Source organism: Euleptes europaea, chromosome 4 (genome assembly GCF_029931775.1).
Source record: "Euleptes europaea isolate rEulEur1 chromosome 4, rEulEur1.hap1, whole genome shotgun sequence".
NCBI lineage: Eukaryota > Metazoa > Chordata > Lepidosauria > Squamata > Sphaerodactylidae > Euleptes > Euleptes europaea.
This window is the reverse complement of record NC_079315.1, coordinates 30,227,481-30,245,931: the sequence shown is the minus strand read 5'-3', so window position 1 is coordinate 30,245,931 and position 18,451 is coordinate 30,227,481. Positions and strand designations below refer to the sequence as shown.

Below are 18,451 nucleotides of genomic sequence, written 5' to 3'. Positions count from 1 at the left end.
AGATGGGGGGGGGGAGGATAAGGGTAGGTTGGCTGCTGGGTGGGAAGAAGAGAAGGAAGCAGGAAAAGGAGCTTGCAGGGGAAATAATGGGGGAGGGAAATGATAGGCTTCCCGCAGGTCCTTGAAAATTCCCCCTTGTAATAACAGAATAATACCAATTATTATACTATAATAACAATATTCTCCCCTCCTCTATTTCATCCTCATCACAGCAATCCTGTGGGGTCGGTCAGGCTGAGAGAAAGTGATTGGCCTAAGATCACCCAGCAAACTAACATGGAAGAGTAGGGATTTGAACCGGGGTCTACCAGATTCTAGCCAACACTACACCACACTGACACACAGAGTAGTCCTTGATGAAGTCTATTCCCAACACCAACACACAGTAGCAATTATAGTGGTAATTCACATTACATTATATATATATCACTGTATCGAATGGCAAATGCCTGACCCTTGCAGAGATGAAGTAACACAATGGGGAAGAGGTGAACACTGCCTTTAGGAACAATTAAGGGCACCTGACTCCTCAGCACCAGGACTCATGAAATCCCTGATGCTGGAATGGAAAGGATGGGAGAGAGATACAGCCCCCTTTATTGGCCTGACAAGAACAAATTGTCTCCCATGTGTATTTCATTGGCTCATTTCTGAAATACTTATGCTTTAACTCTGAACATCTGCCATCTCTTTTTTCCTTGTGTCGTGTCTAAGAGATTGTAACATTTTGACAACGCAGCATTTAGTAATGTTAAGCGATAAGTATGATTGCCTACATCAAAGGATGAATGAATAATAATTAAAACCTTAATAATAAAAACACAACAGAATCATCATCATAATTGTTCTGGCCAGGCTCTTCGGCCCTACTAGCAGAATGGAAACATTTTTACAGGTACTAGTTTCCAAATCCACACACATACACACACAACATTCAACTAAGGCACCGCCTTAGTTGGAACAGCATGACATCTGAGCCTTACAATCATACTTCTACCACAGACCCCATGGAAACTCTTGGCCAGCCAACCTACCTCTAACCTGTATCATCTTGATGACATTTCCTGTGTATTCATACAGGAGGACAAGATTGCACTGGACAATATCAATCCCTTCGTCAGCTACTGATGTAGCTATGAGCATCTTGCTGTCCCCATCATTTTTGAAGGAATCCAGGACACCTTTTTGATTTGGCAGGGTCATACCTAGATGGAGTCAACAGGAGAGAAGGTAACATCTCAACAAATACTAGAATTGTTCCAGAACTGGCCTTAGTTAGGGTTTTCTTTCTTTCTTTCCCCCTGTTCTTAGACCAAGGTCTTGAACAATAAAACCATAAAACTTAAATAAGACCCATCTCCAAAAAACATCTCCCTTCATCTCTTCTCTGCAGCCTCCAAAAAACGAGCAACAAAATAGGTAAACTGAGGGTCAGAGTCCTCTAAGAAGAACCTTTTGCTCCAGAGTTGCTCAAGAAGATGTGGACCATTTGTTAAAACATGATACAATCCATTTTAGCATAAGTTGGTATATGTAAGGACAGTGCAAAAAGATATGTACCAAGGAGTCCACTGACTGAAGAGGGCAGGGACACAGACGGTCTGAAAAAGGGATCTTTAGCATATGGCCCAGCAAAACCATTGAAAAAAAAGGCAATTAAATCTTGAACACATAAAGATTCTAACCAGAGAATCCATATAGGAAGATTACCCTTAGATAACAGGCCCAGGGCAAGTGGAGAACATGCCCTCTGAGCACCAAAATGAGTATCTGCAGCCCTGCCATCATCAGCCATTACAATCTAAAGCGATGCTTCCCATTTGGATGCTTTTAGGCAACATGATATATATGTAAATCCTTCTTGGCCATATCTGTTGCCAGAAGGAGCACAACCATCTCTTCTCTTTCCCATCTTGAATCCTGTTCCGCTCTCAACATACAAAACACCAAAGCAAAAAGAGATTCCAAGCAAAACCACCGTTCAGACCTAGTCCCTGAAAATAGCTGGTTCCACTACATTAGTTTGCCAGTACCTCATAATATCACCCATAAGAACACACATTTTAAAAAATTAAATAGTTATTTCAAAATTCCATTCACTACTTCAAAAGCCATTCATGAACCGTGTTGTTAAGTGAAGATTGACTGGCACCTTTTCCAGCAGCCATAATTACAAAGTAACTATTTTTTTAAAAAAAATCCATACTACTTTCTTGGAGCAGGTTCCTCATCATAACTTCACCTCATCAGGACACCACGCCTGCATTATCCTCCTGCATCCCAGGAATACCAGTAGAAATTTGTTCTGGGCTAGAATCGGCTCGGGTATAATAAATACTAGTATCTGATAACGTGAGCTTTAACTTGCAAAAGTTCACACCCTGGGAAATTCTGTGGGTCTTCAGGGTGCTACTGGATTCGCATTTTGTTCTACTGTCCAAGCCTGCAGCCAAAGCACTATATGAACAGTAAACTCAACAGACGGAGAGGAAAAGGTTTTTTTTAAAAAGAACAAGAAACAAGAGTTCATTTGATAGAACTGACTCAGTTATTTTGTTGTAACGTTTTACTGAGGTAATGCATTCAAGTCTGTACCTGCCAAGAAACTCCTTCCTGGCAGAGTTAAACTTTGTTCTACAAGATTACAGAGTTAACAAAAATCAAGCCACAAACCCTGTTGCAACTCAGTAACAAATGGCGTGTTCCTCACAGTTCTTCGCCAGTATAGAGATTTAACCAGAAATATTTGATTCCAGTACTGGAGCTTCTCTCTCTCCCTCACTCCTCTCAGGCTAACTTCTGACTGACTGAACTGGCCGTCGCTGTCATTACTAACCATTACTAACTGATTCCGCTTTGTAGCACTCTGCTCCTATTAGTCCTTTGGAGCTGAATGATTTATACCACCATCTCCAGCACACCACAAACCCACCTCACCTCATCTTTTGGCAATAATAAAAGAAAAAGTCATCAAGCTCATCAAATGCTTGAAAGTATGGAAGACCTGGATAGCCCAGGCTAGCCTGATCTTGTCAGATCTCAAAAGCTAAGCAGGGTCAACCCTGGCAAGTATTTGGATGGAAGACCTCCAAGGAATACCAGGGTCATGAAACGGAGGCAGGCAATGGCAAACTACCTCTGTAGATCTCTTGCCTTGAAAACCCCACCTGGGTCACCATAAGTCAGCGGTGACTTCTCAGCAAAAAAAAAGGGACGAAGACAAAAACATGGTTCATAGCTACAGAAAAAGGATCTTCTGTGCATATCACAAAAATTTCTATAACCCTCTTCTTAACAAGCTACACTTTATGAGGACATCTATTTTTTATCTTGTACATCTGCTTTACAGCTGCAGTTTTTATTTAGAATTTGTTACTTTTAATTGTTGTTGCTTCTCTAAAAAATTAGGAACTCTGTAGCCCCTGAAAGAGTACTGTAGTGAAGGGCAATAGGATGGGAATTGTTAAGGAAGTGGAAGCAGTGAAGGAGGAGCACAATGTCATCCAAGGTCAACAGAATAAACATAGATCACCCAAAACATATACCCAGCTTCTACCCTTTCCATTTTATACAAGATGACTCTTCAGCGGAAGGTGTCACAGCCTGATGGCCCGCTGGAAATGTCATGGGAAAGGCACATTTGGAAGCCATGAGAACAGATGGGTGGGAGCATGGCTCAGTAGCAGAGCACCTGCTTGGCATGCAAAATGTCCCAGGTTCAATTCACTGCATCTTTAATTAAAAGGAGCAGATAGTAGATGATGTAAAAGACCTGCACCTAAGACCCTAGAGAGCCGCTGCCAGTCACAGGAGACAAGACTGACAAAAACAGACCAATGGTCTGACCCAGAAGAAGACTCCTTCAAAAATATCCCAACCACTGGGAAATCCCACCATTTGGCATTTAAGCTTTTCCAGCAGGAACAATTCAAGCTTTTCACATTCATACCCATAGGGTCTAGAATAATTTCTTCTAAAAATGAGGTCCGATGTACTAAGGATTATGCATAAACCACCCCATTATGTCCTTCACATAGCCAGATTCTTCACAGTGCAAATACAGATGCTGTCTAGCACCTTTACCATTATGATCCTGAGGATCAGAATCAACCTCTTTCAGCCTCTGCAATATCTGACAAAATTTTCCTACCTGTGTTCTGATTTCTCTTCCCGCGTCCCATCAGGACATCCGGCTTCAGATGTTTGAGCTGAGGGCTTTCCTCTATCCAGTTCTTCAAGGCCTGTAAATGTCATTCAGTCTCACAATTTTTTTATGACAAAGTGTCCGTTTCACAATTGAAAAAACACACAAGATGATTCATTTTTTTTTTTAAGTAATTTAAAAAATTAGTAAAGTTTCATCCTGCTGTTTCTTTAGCGGCCTAACCTTTTGGCATCTGTAGCAAGCTTAGGCAAGGATGTGGCCTGGATTGTCTTTCTCCCAACCTGGATGGGCACAACTGAGTTTTGTGTCACATTCCCTGTAGCTCCACACAGGAATTGGATCCACACTAAACTAGCAATGCCCACCTATTCCCCCTTGCGCTGAATGAAACCCTACCCACACCCTCCTTGATCAAGCAGAACAGTGGTTGTGCTTTTATTTGCAGTAGAGGGTTCCTGCCAATTCCCCTTTTCTGCAGCAATCCCTATGGCACATCCCACATAGATTTCATGAATCCTCTTGAACCTGAGAAACAGCTTTCAGGTGAGGGACTAAGAAAAGGGAAGTGGCAAAGATCCAATCAATTATCGGAGCTTTACTTACCACTGTATGGACATTTTAAATCATTTAATGTAAGCTGCTGACAGCATTACTGGCCCAGAAACCACATTAATTCCCAACTTAAACTAAAGCAAGAGAAAGTACACACATCATTAAAACATAATCTGTCCCATCTAGGCTGATAGGAAAAAGTATCTTACTGTCGCCAGAGCTCTCGTCTTAACAAAGAGAATGGAACGAGTTTGGGGTTTCAAGCGGTATTCTTCCTCCAAGATGAAAGTAATTGTTTCCAATTTGGGATTCTCATTGGATTCATCTTGAGAAATTGCATTCATCTCTGGCAGTTTATCTGGGGGAAATAATTTGCGGGGGGGGGGGGTTAAATTAGCGGCACACATTATTTTTAATGTATAAAGTTGTTTCTCAAAAAAGACAAAAAGCCTGGGTGAGCTGAAATCTTTTTGCCTGGGGCATGAAAACAAATGAAGTAGGCATCAGAGAGAGGACATTCCACAAACAGGACCCTACCAATGAGAAGATCCTATCCCTGTCCTCATCTGCTTGAGTGAGGACACTGAGAGTAAATCTTGGATTGAGGACCTTCACTGGCAATTAAGAAGAAGAGATTGTTTTTACATGCCAACTTTCTCTACCACCTAAGGAAGAATCAAATGGGCTTGCAATCACCTTCCCTTCCCCTCTCCACAACAAAGACCCTGTGAGGTAGGTAGGACTGAGAGAGCTCTAAGAGAGCTGCAACTAGCCCAAGGTCACCCAGCTGGCTTCATGTGGAGGAGTGGGGAAACAAATCCAGTTCACCAGATTAGCGTCCACCTCTCATCTGGACTAGTGGGGAATCAAACCCGGTTCTCCAGATCAGAGGCCACCACTCCAAGCCACTGCTCTTAACCACTACACCGCTCTGGCTCTCCCAGTGTAGATGGAACCTATTTTATTTATTTCTGCCATGCAGCTACTAAAGGCTCAGGGTGCCATTTTGGGTTAATGAGCCAAATACAGAGTTTTTTCTATGAAGTACCTTCAAAGTTCGAAGTCAGCTTCTCTTCTATTTCATCAAACCCTCCACTCTTGATATTCTCAAAAAATTCCTTCAGGTAAGCCAGTGCATCCTGAGTACGTGCATCTTCATTAATGATGAGGGCATCATTGTATCTCTGCATATAAACAGAATTTGGGATGCTTTTTTGTACGAGGAAATTAAAACAACAACAACAACATTCATACACTACATTCTGACCCATGGCAACAACTGGTGTTCAGGGAACAAAGATAGATGGAAAAGGAAAAGAAATTAACACCCATCAATCATGGGCAGCTGAAAATAGCTTCTCAGTAGTACTTCCCAAGGGCCTGGTGGAAATAACTAGAGACCTTCTTCAGGTTGCTGCACGCAAAATGGCTGTAAGCAAAGCTCAATTGCTCTCAGAGGCAAGTCATCTGTATACATCATTTCTCAACATGCATTGGGCAATTTTCTGTTAATTCAAACATGGTGGCATTCTGTGTTATGGCTACCTGATCCACACGGTAAACTGGTGCACGGAAACATTCACACTGAATGGAGATAGCCACCACAGGCAGCAACTTAAAATGACTTCCAGGTGATGGCTGTATTGCCTGCTAGTCCACACAAGGTGAAGGTGCCTTTTTTTTTTACTTAAAGTGTGGAATTCCATCAATGCCTGTAGTAATACCAATCTTAAACAACACGAATCATTCTCAAACTACTCCTGGAATCTCGCTGCAGGAAATAAGGTTGCTTCTGAGGAGAAAACGCCAGCTCACCCGAAGGTGTTCCGTGTAAATAAAAAGAGCCCTACAAATCCTGCTTTCTTCCTCCTTATCCGGCAGTTGCAACACTGAGCATCCCTTCTGTACATTGACAATCCATTGTTCGTATTTCTGTGTTCCAAAACTTCTGCACTTAATGGGGGACAAGGCATCTAGTGGGAAAAAGCAGGCAGGAAAATTAGCAAACAGGAGGCACACAGAGCCAGCATGGTGTAGTGGAGCCAGCGTGGTGTAGTGGTTAAGAGCGGTGGTTTGGAGTGGTGGACTCTGATCTGGAGGTTTGATTCCCCACTCCTCCACCTGAGCAGCGGCGCTAATCTGGTGAATAGGATTTGTTTCCCCACTCCTCCACATGAAGCCAGCCGGGTGACCTTGGGCTAGTCACACTCTCTCAGCCTCACCTACCTCACAGGGTGTCTGTTGTGGGGAGGGGAAGGGAAGGTGACTGTAAGCCAGTTTGATCCTTCCTTAAACGGTAGAGAAAGTTGGCATATAAAAAACCCAACAACAACAATGAGGTCTAGGGAGGAAATTCGCTTTCTAAACAGAAGCTATAAATATACTTTTATATTTTGTTTCTGTTTTAGAAGTGAATACAAGTTGTACTGACTGTGAACCTTGAAAAAGAGCCAAGCGTGAGCTATTTATTAGAGCACAGGAGGAAGAGCCATTTTACCAATCTTCAATAATTGCTAACCTTTTTTTAAGTGTATCTTTGGGAAGCTCACTGTAAGATTCACTAGAAAGCCAGTTGGGTGTAGTGATTGGAGCATCCCTCTGCACATGACCTCTCTCTATACTGACTGAACATATGGAGCACGCTGGCCCCGTCGCCTGGCTCCACAGCTCGTGAGCACAGAGAAGGAAGTGTCCACACTCATGTTCCCACCCTGTGAGAAGGGATGCTACTTCCAAATACTCCTGATTGGGGGAAGGAGCATGTGGATACATCCTCTATGCTCAGGAGGGGGTGACTGTGCCATGGAGGTTGGGGGCAGGATCAATTTACCCTTCCTCGCAGTATTGCCATGAAAATAAAATGGTGGTGAGAAAAACTATGAATGGTGCCCTGAGATCTGTGGAGAAAAGGAAGAATCAAAATGGACAAGAGAGCTTCCCAATACATGTTCAGACCCTTCTTGTGCATTAGGATACACTTTTTCCAGTCTGTAGAGACAGGCAGCCACACAGCACACAAATGGATGACCAGGCTTGATTTCCTGTCATGGCAAAGGCCAACCTACTAGCCGCCTGTACCACAAACTGGCCACTTCATAATTTAGATAAGCAACTATTCAGTAGCCTGGCTTACCTGTGATACTCTGGTATGTTCCCCAGAGAAGCTTGCATTCATGTAATAAATGGTAATCCCCGGCCCAAGGACTGTCTGGATGGCCTCGACCAGAGCCAGGGCTTTTTCTGTCCTGGCCCCTGCCTGGTGGAATAGCTTCCCTAGTGAGATCAGGGCCCTGCGGGATCTTCAAGAATTCTGCAGGGCCTGCAAGATAGGGCTATTCTGCCGGGCGACAGTTTCTCCCTATAAATCCTGGCCTCCCAATCTCTCCTCCTCCCCCACTGCTGAGTCCCATACTTATGCCATCTTGGAGGTGATTACATCTAATTGCCCAACCACAAATGGTTTATTGTTTATTCTAGCGCCATCGGGGGCATTATTGCCCGATTACTGAAATGGTTCGGGCTATTTTAAATTGTATTTTAATATTTTATTGTTTTTAGTGTAATTCTGTTTGTGAGCGGCCCTGAGCCCGGCCTTCGAGCTGGGGCGGGTGGGGTAAAAGTGCAATAAATAAAGAAATAAATATTTTGACTGGGCAAACTTAACGCAATTCTAGACTCAGGTCTTGCCCAATACCCCCGCTACCTGTATCTAGCCCAGTGGTGTTTGGTGCAATCAGAACTCAAGCAGGGCAACTACTACAATAGCTAAAATTGGGTCTACAATAGCTCAGAAACAAGGACTGAGGAGGTCTTTAAAAGAAAAAAATGTCAAGGAAGTAGAAAGAGGGAAGGATGAGCGAGCCAGAACTAAGAAGCCTTAAATAGAAGATGGAAATCTATGACTTTTGGGAAGGGGTTTGGGAAAACAATGGCTTCCTCAAAAAAGAGGACATTATGTCACACTGGAATGACATCACCAAACCTGTTCTGATCTGCTCCAGGGTCTTACCTATAGGGTAAAGTTTTCTTGCCAGGGCTTCGGTTTCAGACATCATGTGAGAAATAATGTCCACAAAGCGACTTTGAGGACGCTTCTCAGTTAGGTTAATTGCTGCAATCAGAAAAAAATTAGCAATCATTGCTTGAAACTCATTGACCAGGAACCAACCATTACCTCACCTTCTGGCCAACAGCAGGAGGAACTGTCTTATCACAAGGACCTCCAAGATAGGTTACCAATAGCTCTCCCTTCATTTTTTTTGTTTTTAATGCAATCTCTGAAAATTGGGACACCCTTTTTTTATGCTGACATACAGTCTCAATTGCTTGTGCTCAATCAGAGGTACTTGTCAAGGTCCCCGTCTCTAGAGAGCAGAAACAGTATTGAAGGGACAGTGAGCAGACTTCAGGTGAAAGGTTAACTGCTATGATTCCCACATGGCAGCTTGGTTTGTGAATCTATATTATTATATGAACGGATGAACTTCTTGTCATGGCCTTGCAGCTGAGCTCTGTGACTGCCCCTGAATCCCAATGGCTGGGGAGCAAAAGGAAGGGAGGGGCTGTGGCCACGTTCTGCTTGCAGGCTTACCGGTTGGCCACTGTAGGAAACAAGGTGCTGGAAAGAGCTCTGATCTGACCCTAGCCCATATTACCAAGTGGGTCCACAGGTGGGAAGCAATAGAACAGCCTCTTGAGAAGGTGTAATGGTGCCCTTTTAAGCAGAGCCACACTTTTCTAAGCCCGTTGGATTCAATTGACTTAGAAGGGTACAACTCTGCTTAGGATTGCCTGTTAGATGAGTTGCATCACCGCCTTCACAAAGCATCTTCAAAAGCTTAGGGTGGCTCTAGGCCAAGGCGAGCCCAGCCAGCTATGATATAAAGAAGCCTGTTCCCCCTTGTGGATTGATCTTAAGAAAGAGATAGCTAAGGAATTTATTCTAATTTTAAAAATGGATGGGTGGCTCTACCCATGCTTTACATGAAGAGCAGTACTGCAGTCCAACTCAAAACAAAAGGGCATAGCATCAGATGATCTCAAGCCAACATTGCCTCTGTTTCCAAAGCAAACAGATACGGACTGGGCTTAGGGGACCTGTGGAGCAGGGCACTGCCAAAACAATGGCACATTCCCTCCACCACCAAGACAGAAACACAACAGGATATTTACATTTTTGAGGCTTGTAAACAATCTCCTCCAAGTCTTTCGTGTTCTCTTTGACTGTCGATATGACCTGGGCATTGAGCGAGGCACAAACTGTGCAGATATGTTCTATGGTCTCCTCAAGATTTTTGGCGCTGCCCACTCCAAGAGAGGCTGTCAATCCTACAATCTGAGCACGCATTCATAAATTAAGCACTGTACACAGAATTCAAAGACGAGTCTGACGGCAAGCAACATTAAGTCATAACATGGCACATGAACGAGCGATAGGATGGAGAGAAAGAAAGAGGAGGATGTCTCTCTCTAAAAGCATGTGCATCAGGATTCTCTGAAAATCATACCAGTAGGGAGCTTATGGGTACTAGGCTCTATCCAGGATGTACCAGGACCCTCCCAATATTTTTAGGGTTTTTAAAAAGTCTTTAAGACAGAATGCAAGCTTAAGCAAAGTTACACCATTCTAAGCCCCTTTACTTCAAGGTCTTAGAAGTGTGCAACTCTGCTTTGGACTGCACATACACAAATAGAATTAAAACTGCATGTATGCTGTAATTTTTGTTGGACTGCAGCAAACCTGAAAATATGGTGTGGGGTACAGAATTCAGCTTCCTGAGAATCTTAGCTTTTAAAAAAAGTGAAAGTTAGTCTCTAAGACTGAGCATACGTTACCTGAGGTAGTGGTGTCTCAGCTTGTTCAAATTTAAGATCCAAGTACTTGGACATTAATACACTGTAAGGATGGTTCCCAGTTGTGTTGTGACACTCATCAAAAATCATCAGTGTGAACAGCGAAAGGGAAGGCAGGGTTCCATCATTGAGACAATTGACAAGAATCTGAGGTGTCATGACCGTGATATCATTTCCCTCTATAACCATGGATACCGGGGTATCTGCAGCTGTTTCCCCACATATGCCTGTAACAGTATAGCTGGGAGGGAACAGACAAGACGTTGATCATAACACTAGCAATTCATGCTGGACATTTAGCAGATGTAGAATTCTGCGAGAAGAAATTCAAAATTCTGCAACTAGGCAAAAATTAAGCAAAAGTTAAGTGAACATCTTTAAAATACCCAAACTTAGTTCCACCTGCTTTTTTGAACAATTTGACCCTCCAGTGGCATAAGAAGTAATGTGAGGGAAGAATAACAGAATGTATAGAATATTGAGATGCAACTGGTGTTAAAAGTCCCTGCTTCTCTGAATCTGCTGTGCGTCTTTGCATGCCCCAGCTCTCTTGGACTCAAAAGATATTCCTAAGCAGTTGCTGCCACCACCTAGAGAAATTTAGTTTCATGATAGGTTTCTCCAAGCCGACCAATAATTTTCTCTTCGAAGTAGGTCACATGCACGTGTGAGGTTACGGCAGGATCACCACTGCTCCTTCCACATCTATCTGGTGGTATGAGCTGAAAGCAGCTAGCACATGTGGAAAAAAATGAACCAGAAAGTCCCTCAAACCAAAGTACAAATTGTAAAGAGGCTTTTTTTCTGTATACACACACAGTAAACTAAAGGCACAAATGCTACAAATCTCTGTGCTTAGGATTGCACTGCCCATCTCTGAACTGGCCATCATCACAGAAACCAAAAAAATTCTAAAAGAGTGGTTCACTGTTTCATCCTAAACAGCGATCCTTCCAAGCCCATTGAACTCAACAGACTCAAAACTGGTTTGGATTGCACTGCCCCTCAGCATCACATGCGCACACATCATTATCACTTGATTACTGCAAGATCAAACAGACGTATCTCCATCCCTTCTACAGCTCCAAAGGAATTCAGTTTTTCAAATGTCATGTTATCAAGCACACAGAAAGGCAGCAATGCATATGCATGCACGCGTGAGCACATCTTCCATTTGTCATGCCAATGGCTTATGTCCCATAGTGCAAGGACGGAAGGGTATTTGGATCAGAGGAGGAGGGGAATTTGACCCTCCCACAGCAGACCTCTCCTCTGTCACTGACGCTGTTCAGGAAAGTCCACTGACACCCTGCTTTCACCCAGAACAAACTTTCAGAGGACATTTTGGGCTGCAAAGGAAGAGGGAGGCAAGAAAGCTCCACCTGTGGATTTCATAGGAGAGAAGTGATTAGATATAATGAAAGCAGAAGTGGACTAAAAGTATTCTTCTACACTGCTCATGCAAACAGGCTGGATCCCAGACTAAATTTTTCATTAACAGAAGGCTCTTCCATCAACAGTAGGCTCTTTCATCAACTTTTCTGTCTCTCTCCCCCCTCTGCATCCCACTGATCTTTTTGAACTGCTTATACTAGGACACTGGGGACCATTTTGGGGAGTTCTCCTAGCTGCAATGGAAGGGGAGTGGCAGACCTGTTCTGTAGACAGAAACCAAACTTTGGATCCAACCTCACCACCTTTTCTCTCCTCCTCTCACAAATACAGGACCATTTTAAGCATTTAATAAGGATAACAAATAATTCGTGCAGCTTACGTTTACTCAGAAGTATGTCCTGCTGAGACCCAATGAATTTAGCAGCTATGTATAGAATTTGCAGACAAATACTGTCCATATCAGCCTAAAATACATATTAAAAGTATGTTCTGGCAGAGGAGGACTTCAGTCTTACTTGGTCCTTTCAAAATGCTCCTGGAAGACTTTCTTCTGTTGTTCATACACTGGGACTTTAGTAGCAAGGAAGACAACCTTCCCTTTCACCCCAGCAGGCCTGTTGCGGAGGTGATAGTCACATATCATAAGGGACACAAAGGTCTTCCCAGATCCTGTAAAGGTGGAACACAGAAGAAACAAGGATAGCTGGAATCATTTGCAACAGCAAGAGCGCTCCTGACCACTCCTACTGAGTGTTTAAGTCATCTTAGAGATTCTGCATCTCCCATTCTACCTACAAAATGAAAAAATGTTCATGAACCAAATGAAGATCTGATTCTGTAGCAGTGTTGTGCTCATCCTAATCTTGCAGAAGAGTCTAAGTTGTGAAGTTTCTGGTTCAAATCTCATTTCAGCCCTAACACATTATTTGGCCTTAGACAAGCCATTCTCAGCCTCAATCCCCTCCACCTGGAATATGGGGATAATCACACTGACCTAACTTAAAAGATTATAAATCTTATTGAAATAATGTATGGGAAGAACTCTGAATACTTGCGCTATATACTGCAGTTTTTCTAAGACAGGGACAGAAAACTGATGTCCCTGTTATTTTATGGTACCTCCACCAGGCGAATAGGCTAAAGAAGTATTTCCTCAAGTTCAGTAGGAAGCTGTATCCTTCTTCCTATAATTGAACGCCATGGCCTTGCACAGCATACAAAATGGATGGGTGGGCTGCATCGCTCTTTTCTACTCATTTAACCCAAAATGGTATAGGACAGTCTGCATCAAAGAAATCCTCCTCAGTTATGTCTCCAGATGGGTTTTCCTGAGCCAAAATGGGAAAGCCCTGAAGTTTTGGCAAAGAAAGCAGGGCCTCACATAGAGTTCCGCTTGTGCGGAAGTATGAAAATCGAACTCTAAAATGTCAGGACAAAGTATGACCACAGAAGACAATGAAAAAAAATGGTTCTGATCAGATGTTTGGATAAAATCAGTGTGTGTGGGTGTTTTGTTTTTACAACACAGCAGAAGATGTTCTGCTTGTTTCTATCAATCTCACTTGTGGAATACTGTCTCTGGGGTGTTCAGATTCTTCCTTTAATATGTCTGAGGCACTAAGTAAAAACCTTTTTTTAAAATAAAAACCCGAAGCCTTCAGTAACTTGTGGCCTCCTATTTCCGCTAGACTGCTAGACTGGGTTCTTTGATAGGAGATTATGGTATGTTGACAATCAGATTTTAAAGACTTTTATTGAGGCCACATTGTATCTTTATTTAAATGAAGAGGTGGGATCATTATTTTTTTAAAAAACAAAACCCATTACAATATGGAGAACACCTGAGACTTTGCTTTTTCACAAAAAGCTGTCAGTTTTCACAATGGACGTGTTACAGGGGCTACCCAACGATGCATCTTGCCCAATAATACCTACTCTGACTGACTGTGGCTGGTTTCCCAGGGACACTGTCAGAAATTCCTAGGTTCACTACTTGTGGAGATGCAAGTAATTAACTTGCAACCTTCTGCATACAAAACCTGCTCTCTGATGTACAGCCCTTCATCACAAAGTGACACTAGAGATACATGTTTCAGATTAATTAACTTTTCCAATGTCAGTCCTGAAACAAATACAAATATCCTGTGGCTTTCCCAAGGAATCTTTCATCCTAAACAGAATCCTTCCCAAATTCTAAAACCACACATCAAAATTGGAAAGTACACTGCCAAACATGATTAAGCTTAGAATCTTACCAGTAGGGGCACAAATGATGGTATTTTTGCCATTGAGAGCAGGCTGGGCAAGTTCAGTTTGATAGCTTCTCGCCTCTTTTGGAAAATAAGTCGACCGCTGACAAGGTTCTAGAAACACAAGAACGTAAAATCCATTTCATCGCATCTGTCACTAAAATCCATAGCTTTTGTAAGGATTGCTCCTTTCTTCATTGCTTGAAAAAATAATCTTGTGTGAGGTAAAACCTATTTGCCCCAGTTCAATGACTTTTTGTGGGTCTGCAGTCTCACTTGTGTACAAAAGATTTACTACTGATTTCAAAGGGAGGGGCATGACCCACTTCCACTGCCGTTAACAGAGAGGTTTGCCGGAGATCTGTTTCTCACTCCTGCGTGACTCATTGTACTTTCTGAAATTCGCTCTTCTACACAACTCTTTAAGGCACTGGAAGTCTGGAAGGCACAAGGAAGACTGCTGGCCTTTGCAATTCCAGTGGAGAGGCACCTTTCTTTCCTTGCTCAGAGGAATCAGGGCGCAGCCTGATACCAAAAGCACCAATGTACATCTACTTGCCCCAGGGGCATTGAGCACAGAGATGTAGGTGAGAAAAGGCCTTTAAAATAATGGCTTGAAACATCTTTTTCTCCCCACCTCTTTTTCTTTATTGTATAACATCCAGGCTGAGGAAGAGTTCTGGAGAACTCGAAAGCTTGTACCGTTTTGTGTCATTGTAGCTGGTCATAAGAACATAAGAAAGGCCATTCTGGATCAGACCAAGGCCCATCAAGTCCAGCAGTCTGTTCTCACAGTGGCCAACCAGGTGCCTCTAGGAAGCCACAAACACGGCGACTGCAGCAGCATTATCTAGCCTGTGTTCCAAAGCACCTAATATAAAAGGCATGCTCCTCTGATCCTGGAGAGAATAGGTGTGCATCATGACTACTATCCATTTTTACTAGTAGCCATGAATAACCCTCTTCCCCATGAACATGTCCACTCCCCTCTTAAAGCCTTCCACGTTGGCAGCCATCACCACATCCTGGGGCAGGGAGTTCCACAATTTAACTATGGTCCTAATGAAAAGTATTATATGGAAAGTGGTGTGTTACTGGAAGTGCACCCTACACTTTTAGCCACCATACATCAGAGGGTCCCCGAAATAAAAACATGTACACTTAAGGCTGTAATGCAGAGAAATGCCACAAGCAACCCTGACAGAATATCACAATGTGGGAAACGCAGTTATTCTCACCCTGAGACTTGCCAATCACCACTATCACCACTTGGGTCAATACCTACTGACCTCAACTTGGCCACAAAACCCCCGCTGCCACCCCTTGAATTAATCCTCTAGCTTTCTAATTATCCAAGCAGATCCCCTTCCTGGTGATCTGACCCGTACATGTAATAGCAGCTGGACTTGGTGTTCCTCATAAATGCCAGGCTGCTTTGTGGTCTTTTCTCACCCACTGTCAGCCACATAAAGCCAGTTCCTCCATCTAATTTTCACATGCCCATCGATATAAATTAAGGTACAGGAATCCTCTGAGCCCTGTGAGCCATTCCTACGATGCCGCAAATTCCTTGAGGTCTCAATCCATCATGTGGAAGTCAGCGACATGTATCGCTCTATACTGTACATACCAAGAACAAAGATTCATAATGTCAGCATGGTTTTCAGATGTTACCTGCAGGAGAACACAAAGAGGAGCAGGCATTCTGGCTATAATTGGCAGGCTGGACTTCTTCAGTATATTGCACATTTATATCAACAGCACAGCTGTCCTCATCTTCATCTGTCATTTCACCATCTGTTGTATCACTGTGATCTGAACCTGACAGAAAAGAAGCATGTTTCGTGATAACAGTTAGACATTTCACTATTTTTAGAGTATCAGGGCAAAAATATTTGTTTCACTAACTCTGCCAAGTGAATATCCCTCAGATATGTTCATCCCATATCTGATGAACATTTCCATTAGCCCCTTTGGTGGCCCTGATGAAGGAAGAAAGGCAGGGTGTAAATTTTGTAAACACACATTCGCGCTCACACACACACACACACACAGGCTAAATAGGTATGAATGTGTAGAGCAATGCTGACAATCCCATAGAGAATACGCCTTCCCAATCGCCTCAGTAGGCTTCTAGCCCTCATGGTTATGATGGGGGAGGACACAGCATCTGCAGAAGGCCAGAAATGTGTGACAGCTTGGGGGTGTTTGTTGTGTTCAGCACAAGACGAGCATAACTACATAAATAGGCTTGAAAACAGTGCATTTAAATATTTCCATTTGGTCTTTCCAACAATTTGCTCGGAGGTCTTATAACAGGAATATATAACAGGGGAAAAAATACCAGCGGGACAATATTAGGCATATTCTTGAGAATATGTATAAACATTTTAAAGGGAAAACTATCATAAAATTCTACCTGTAACTAAACTCCTTAATAGTACAAATATCAGTGGTCTTTATTTTTAAAAATGAGTACCATCTTTAAAAAAAAGTAAAACCAATGGAATGCCTGCGGGATCACAGAAACATATGCTTCTATGATGATGTGCTGAAGCATTAGGACCCTAACACATAGACACAACTGAAAGAATTTCCCTAGTAAAAGGTACTTCAAGACTACAATGAGGTTTGCATATGTGAAGATACATAACCACAGACCTATAGATGCAATATAATATTGCCGGTTTTATTTTCAATACCTTTCCTAATAATCCCCAACACAGAACTTGCCTTTTTCACTGCTGCAGCACACTGGGTTGACACTTTCATTGAGCTGTCTACCACAACCCCAAGATCTTTTTCAACTGTCTTAGGCTAGCATAACTCTACATAGAATTGCCCTGGAGTCACCAGGGTCCATGTTAACATGAGTTCAAATGCAGAAATTGCCTCCCCATCCTTGAGGCAGAAGCTTGAGTCAATTCTATTATTAAATCCATAAATCTATGTAAATTCTTTCCTGACATGATTAAGAACTGGTGATTTTATATCAGCAAAATAATATCTGTTAATATTCTCTCTGTTAATAGGTCTGTTAATATTCTCTCCTCCTAAAAGTATACTAGGTGTTTAAAACCCCTAGAAGAGTACGGCTTCTCAATCCTATTCTCTTATCATACAGTAAATTCAGTAACAATTAAATGATGAGGAAGAAGAAGAGTTGGTTTTTATATGCCAATTTTCTCTACCTTTTAAGGAGAATCAAACCGTCTTACAATTTCCTTCCCTTCCTCTCCCCACAACAGGCATCTTGTGAGGTATACAGGGCTGAGAGGGTTCTGAGAGAACTGTGACTGGCTCAAGGTCACCCAGCAGGCTTCATGTGGAGGAGTGGGGAAACAAACCCAGTTCTCCAGATTAGAGTCCACCGCTCTTAACCACTACACCACGCTGGCACAGAAGATGTGGTTAGGCAACAGGATACAGCAGTTCTTCATGCATCTTTCCCCCCTCTCTTTGGTTGTGCTTCTTCTAAGAGAAACCCTTGCAGAGAATTTACAATACTCAGGTACCAAACTATACTGATAACCATATTTGGAGGAAGACACCATGCAACTGGGTTATAGTTTTCCCAGTAGGGACTGCCAAGGGGAGGGAAGGAGGGAAAACTGAAAAAAAGGGGGGGCAGATAAAGGTAGGTTGGCAGGTGAGTGGAAAGGAGGCAGGAAAAGGGGAGAAGCTATGGGGGCTTTTAGAGAAGAGAAAGAGGAAATAGTGGGGGAGGGGGAAATTAGTGCCCCTGCAACTCCATGTGGGTCCCCCAATTGTATCCCCTAAATCCTGAAGCAGTGGCACAGAAAATGAAATTAAGATGCAATCACAACAAAGATGCACAGTACCATCTGTCAAACTCCTCCAGAGATTGAGGGAAGTGTCAAATTCAGTCTTATCCAGTGCCAGCTGAAAGGTTTTGGGCCAGTTTTCCTTATCTGACCGATACAGGCATTCCACAAATTTTATTGCGCTTGCTCCTTTGCCGCTGGTATTTTTAATCTGCAAGATGCAAAGACAATTATTTTAGAAGAAAACAAGCAAAACTTTAAAGAATAGGACTACTCGAGTGTACCACAGAGTTTGTGTGTGTGAGTAGTTTGTTTATTTAAAATATGTGTCTCGGAAACTTCACCACAGTAACCAAACAGATGTGCTGAAATTGGAACAAAATCAAGCAATGCGCACTGGACTGCAGAACAAAACTATAGCTGAATCTGACTTTTTGGCCTTGGGAAAACCT

At 42.8% G+C, this 18,451-nt stretch overlaps 1 protein-coding gene across 1 annotated transcript in view; it reads right to left on the bottom strand.

Moving 5' to 3' along the window:
* RIGI (RNA sensor RIG-I) overlaps positions 1–18,451 on the bottom strand; it is a 32,408-nt gene that overhangs the window by 3,978 nt on the left and 9,979 nt on the right. The window contains exons 4-15 of the mRNA XM_056848247.1: positions 18,057–18,210; positions 15,889–16,035; positions 14,221–14,328; positions 12,481–12,634; positions 10,553–10,811; positions 9,890–10,052; positions 8,727–8,828; positions 6,533–6,690; positions 5,766–5,901; positions 4,927–5,075; positions 4,151–4,241; positions 1,035–1,205 (exon numbers count right to left, since the gene is read on the bottom strand). Coding sequence (XP_056704225.1) covers positions 1,035–1,205; positions 4,151–4,241; positions 4,927–5,075; positions 5,766–5,901; positions 6,533–6,690; positions 8,727–8,828; positions 9,890–10,052; positions 10,553–10,811; positions 12,481–12,634; positions 14,221–14,328; positions 15,889–16,035; positions 18,057–18,210 — 1,792 coding nt within the window. The remainder of the gene's footprint in view (positions 1–1,034; positions 1,206–4,150; positions 4,242–4,926; positions 5,076–5,765; positions 5,902–6,532; positions 6,691–8,726; positions 8,829–9,889; positions 10,053–10,552; positions 10,812–12,480; positions 12,635–14,220; positions 14,329–15,888; positions 16,036–18,056; positions 18,211–18,451) is intronic.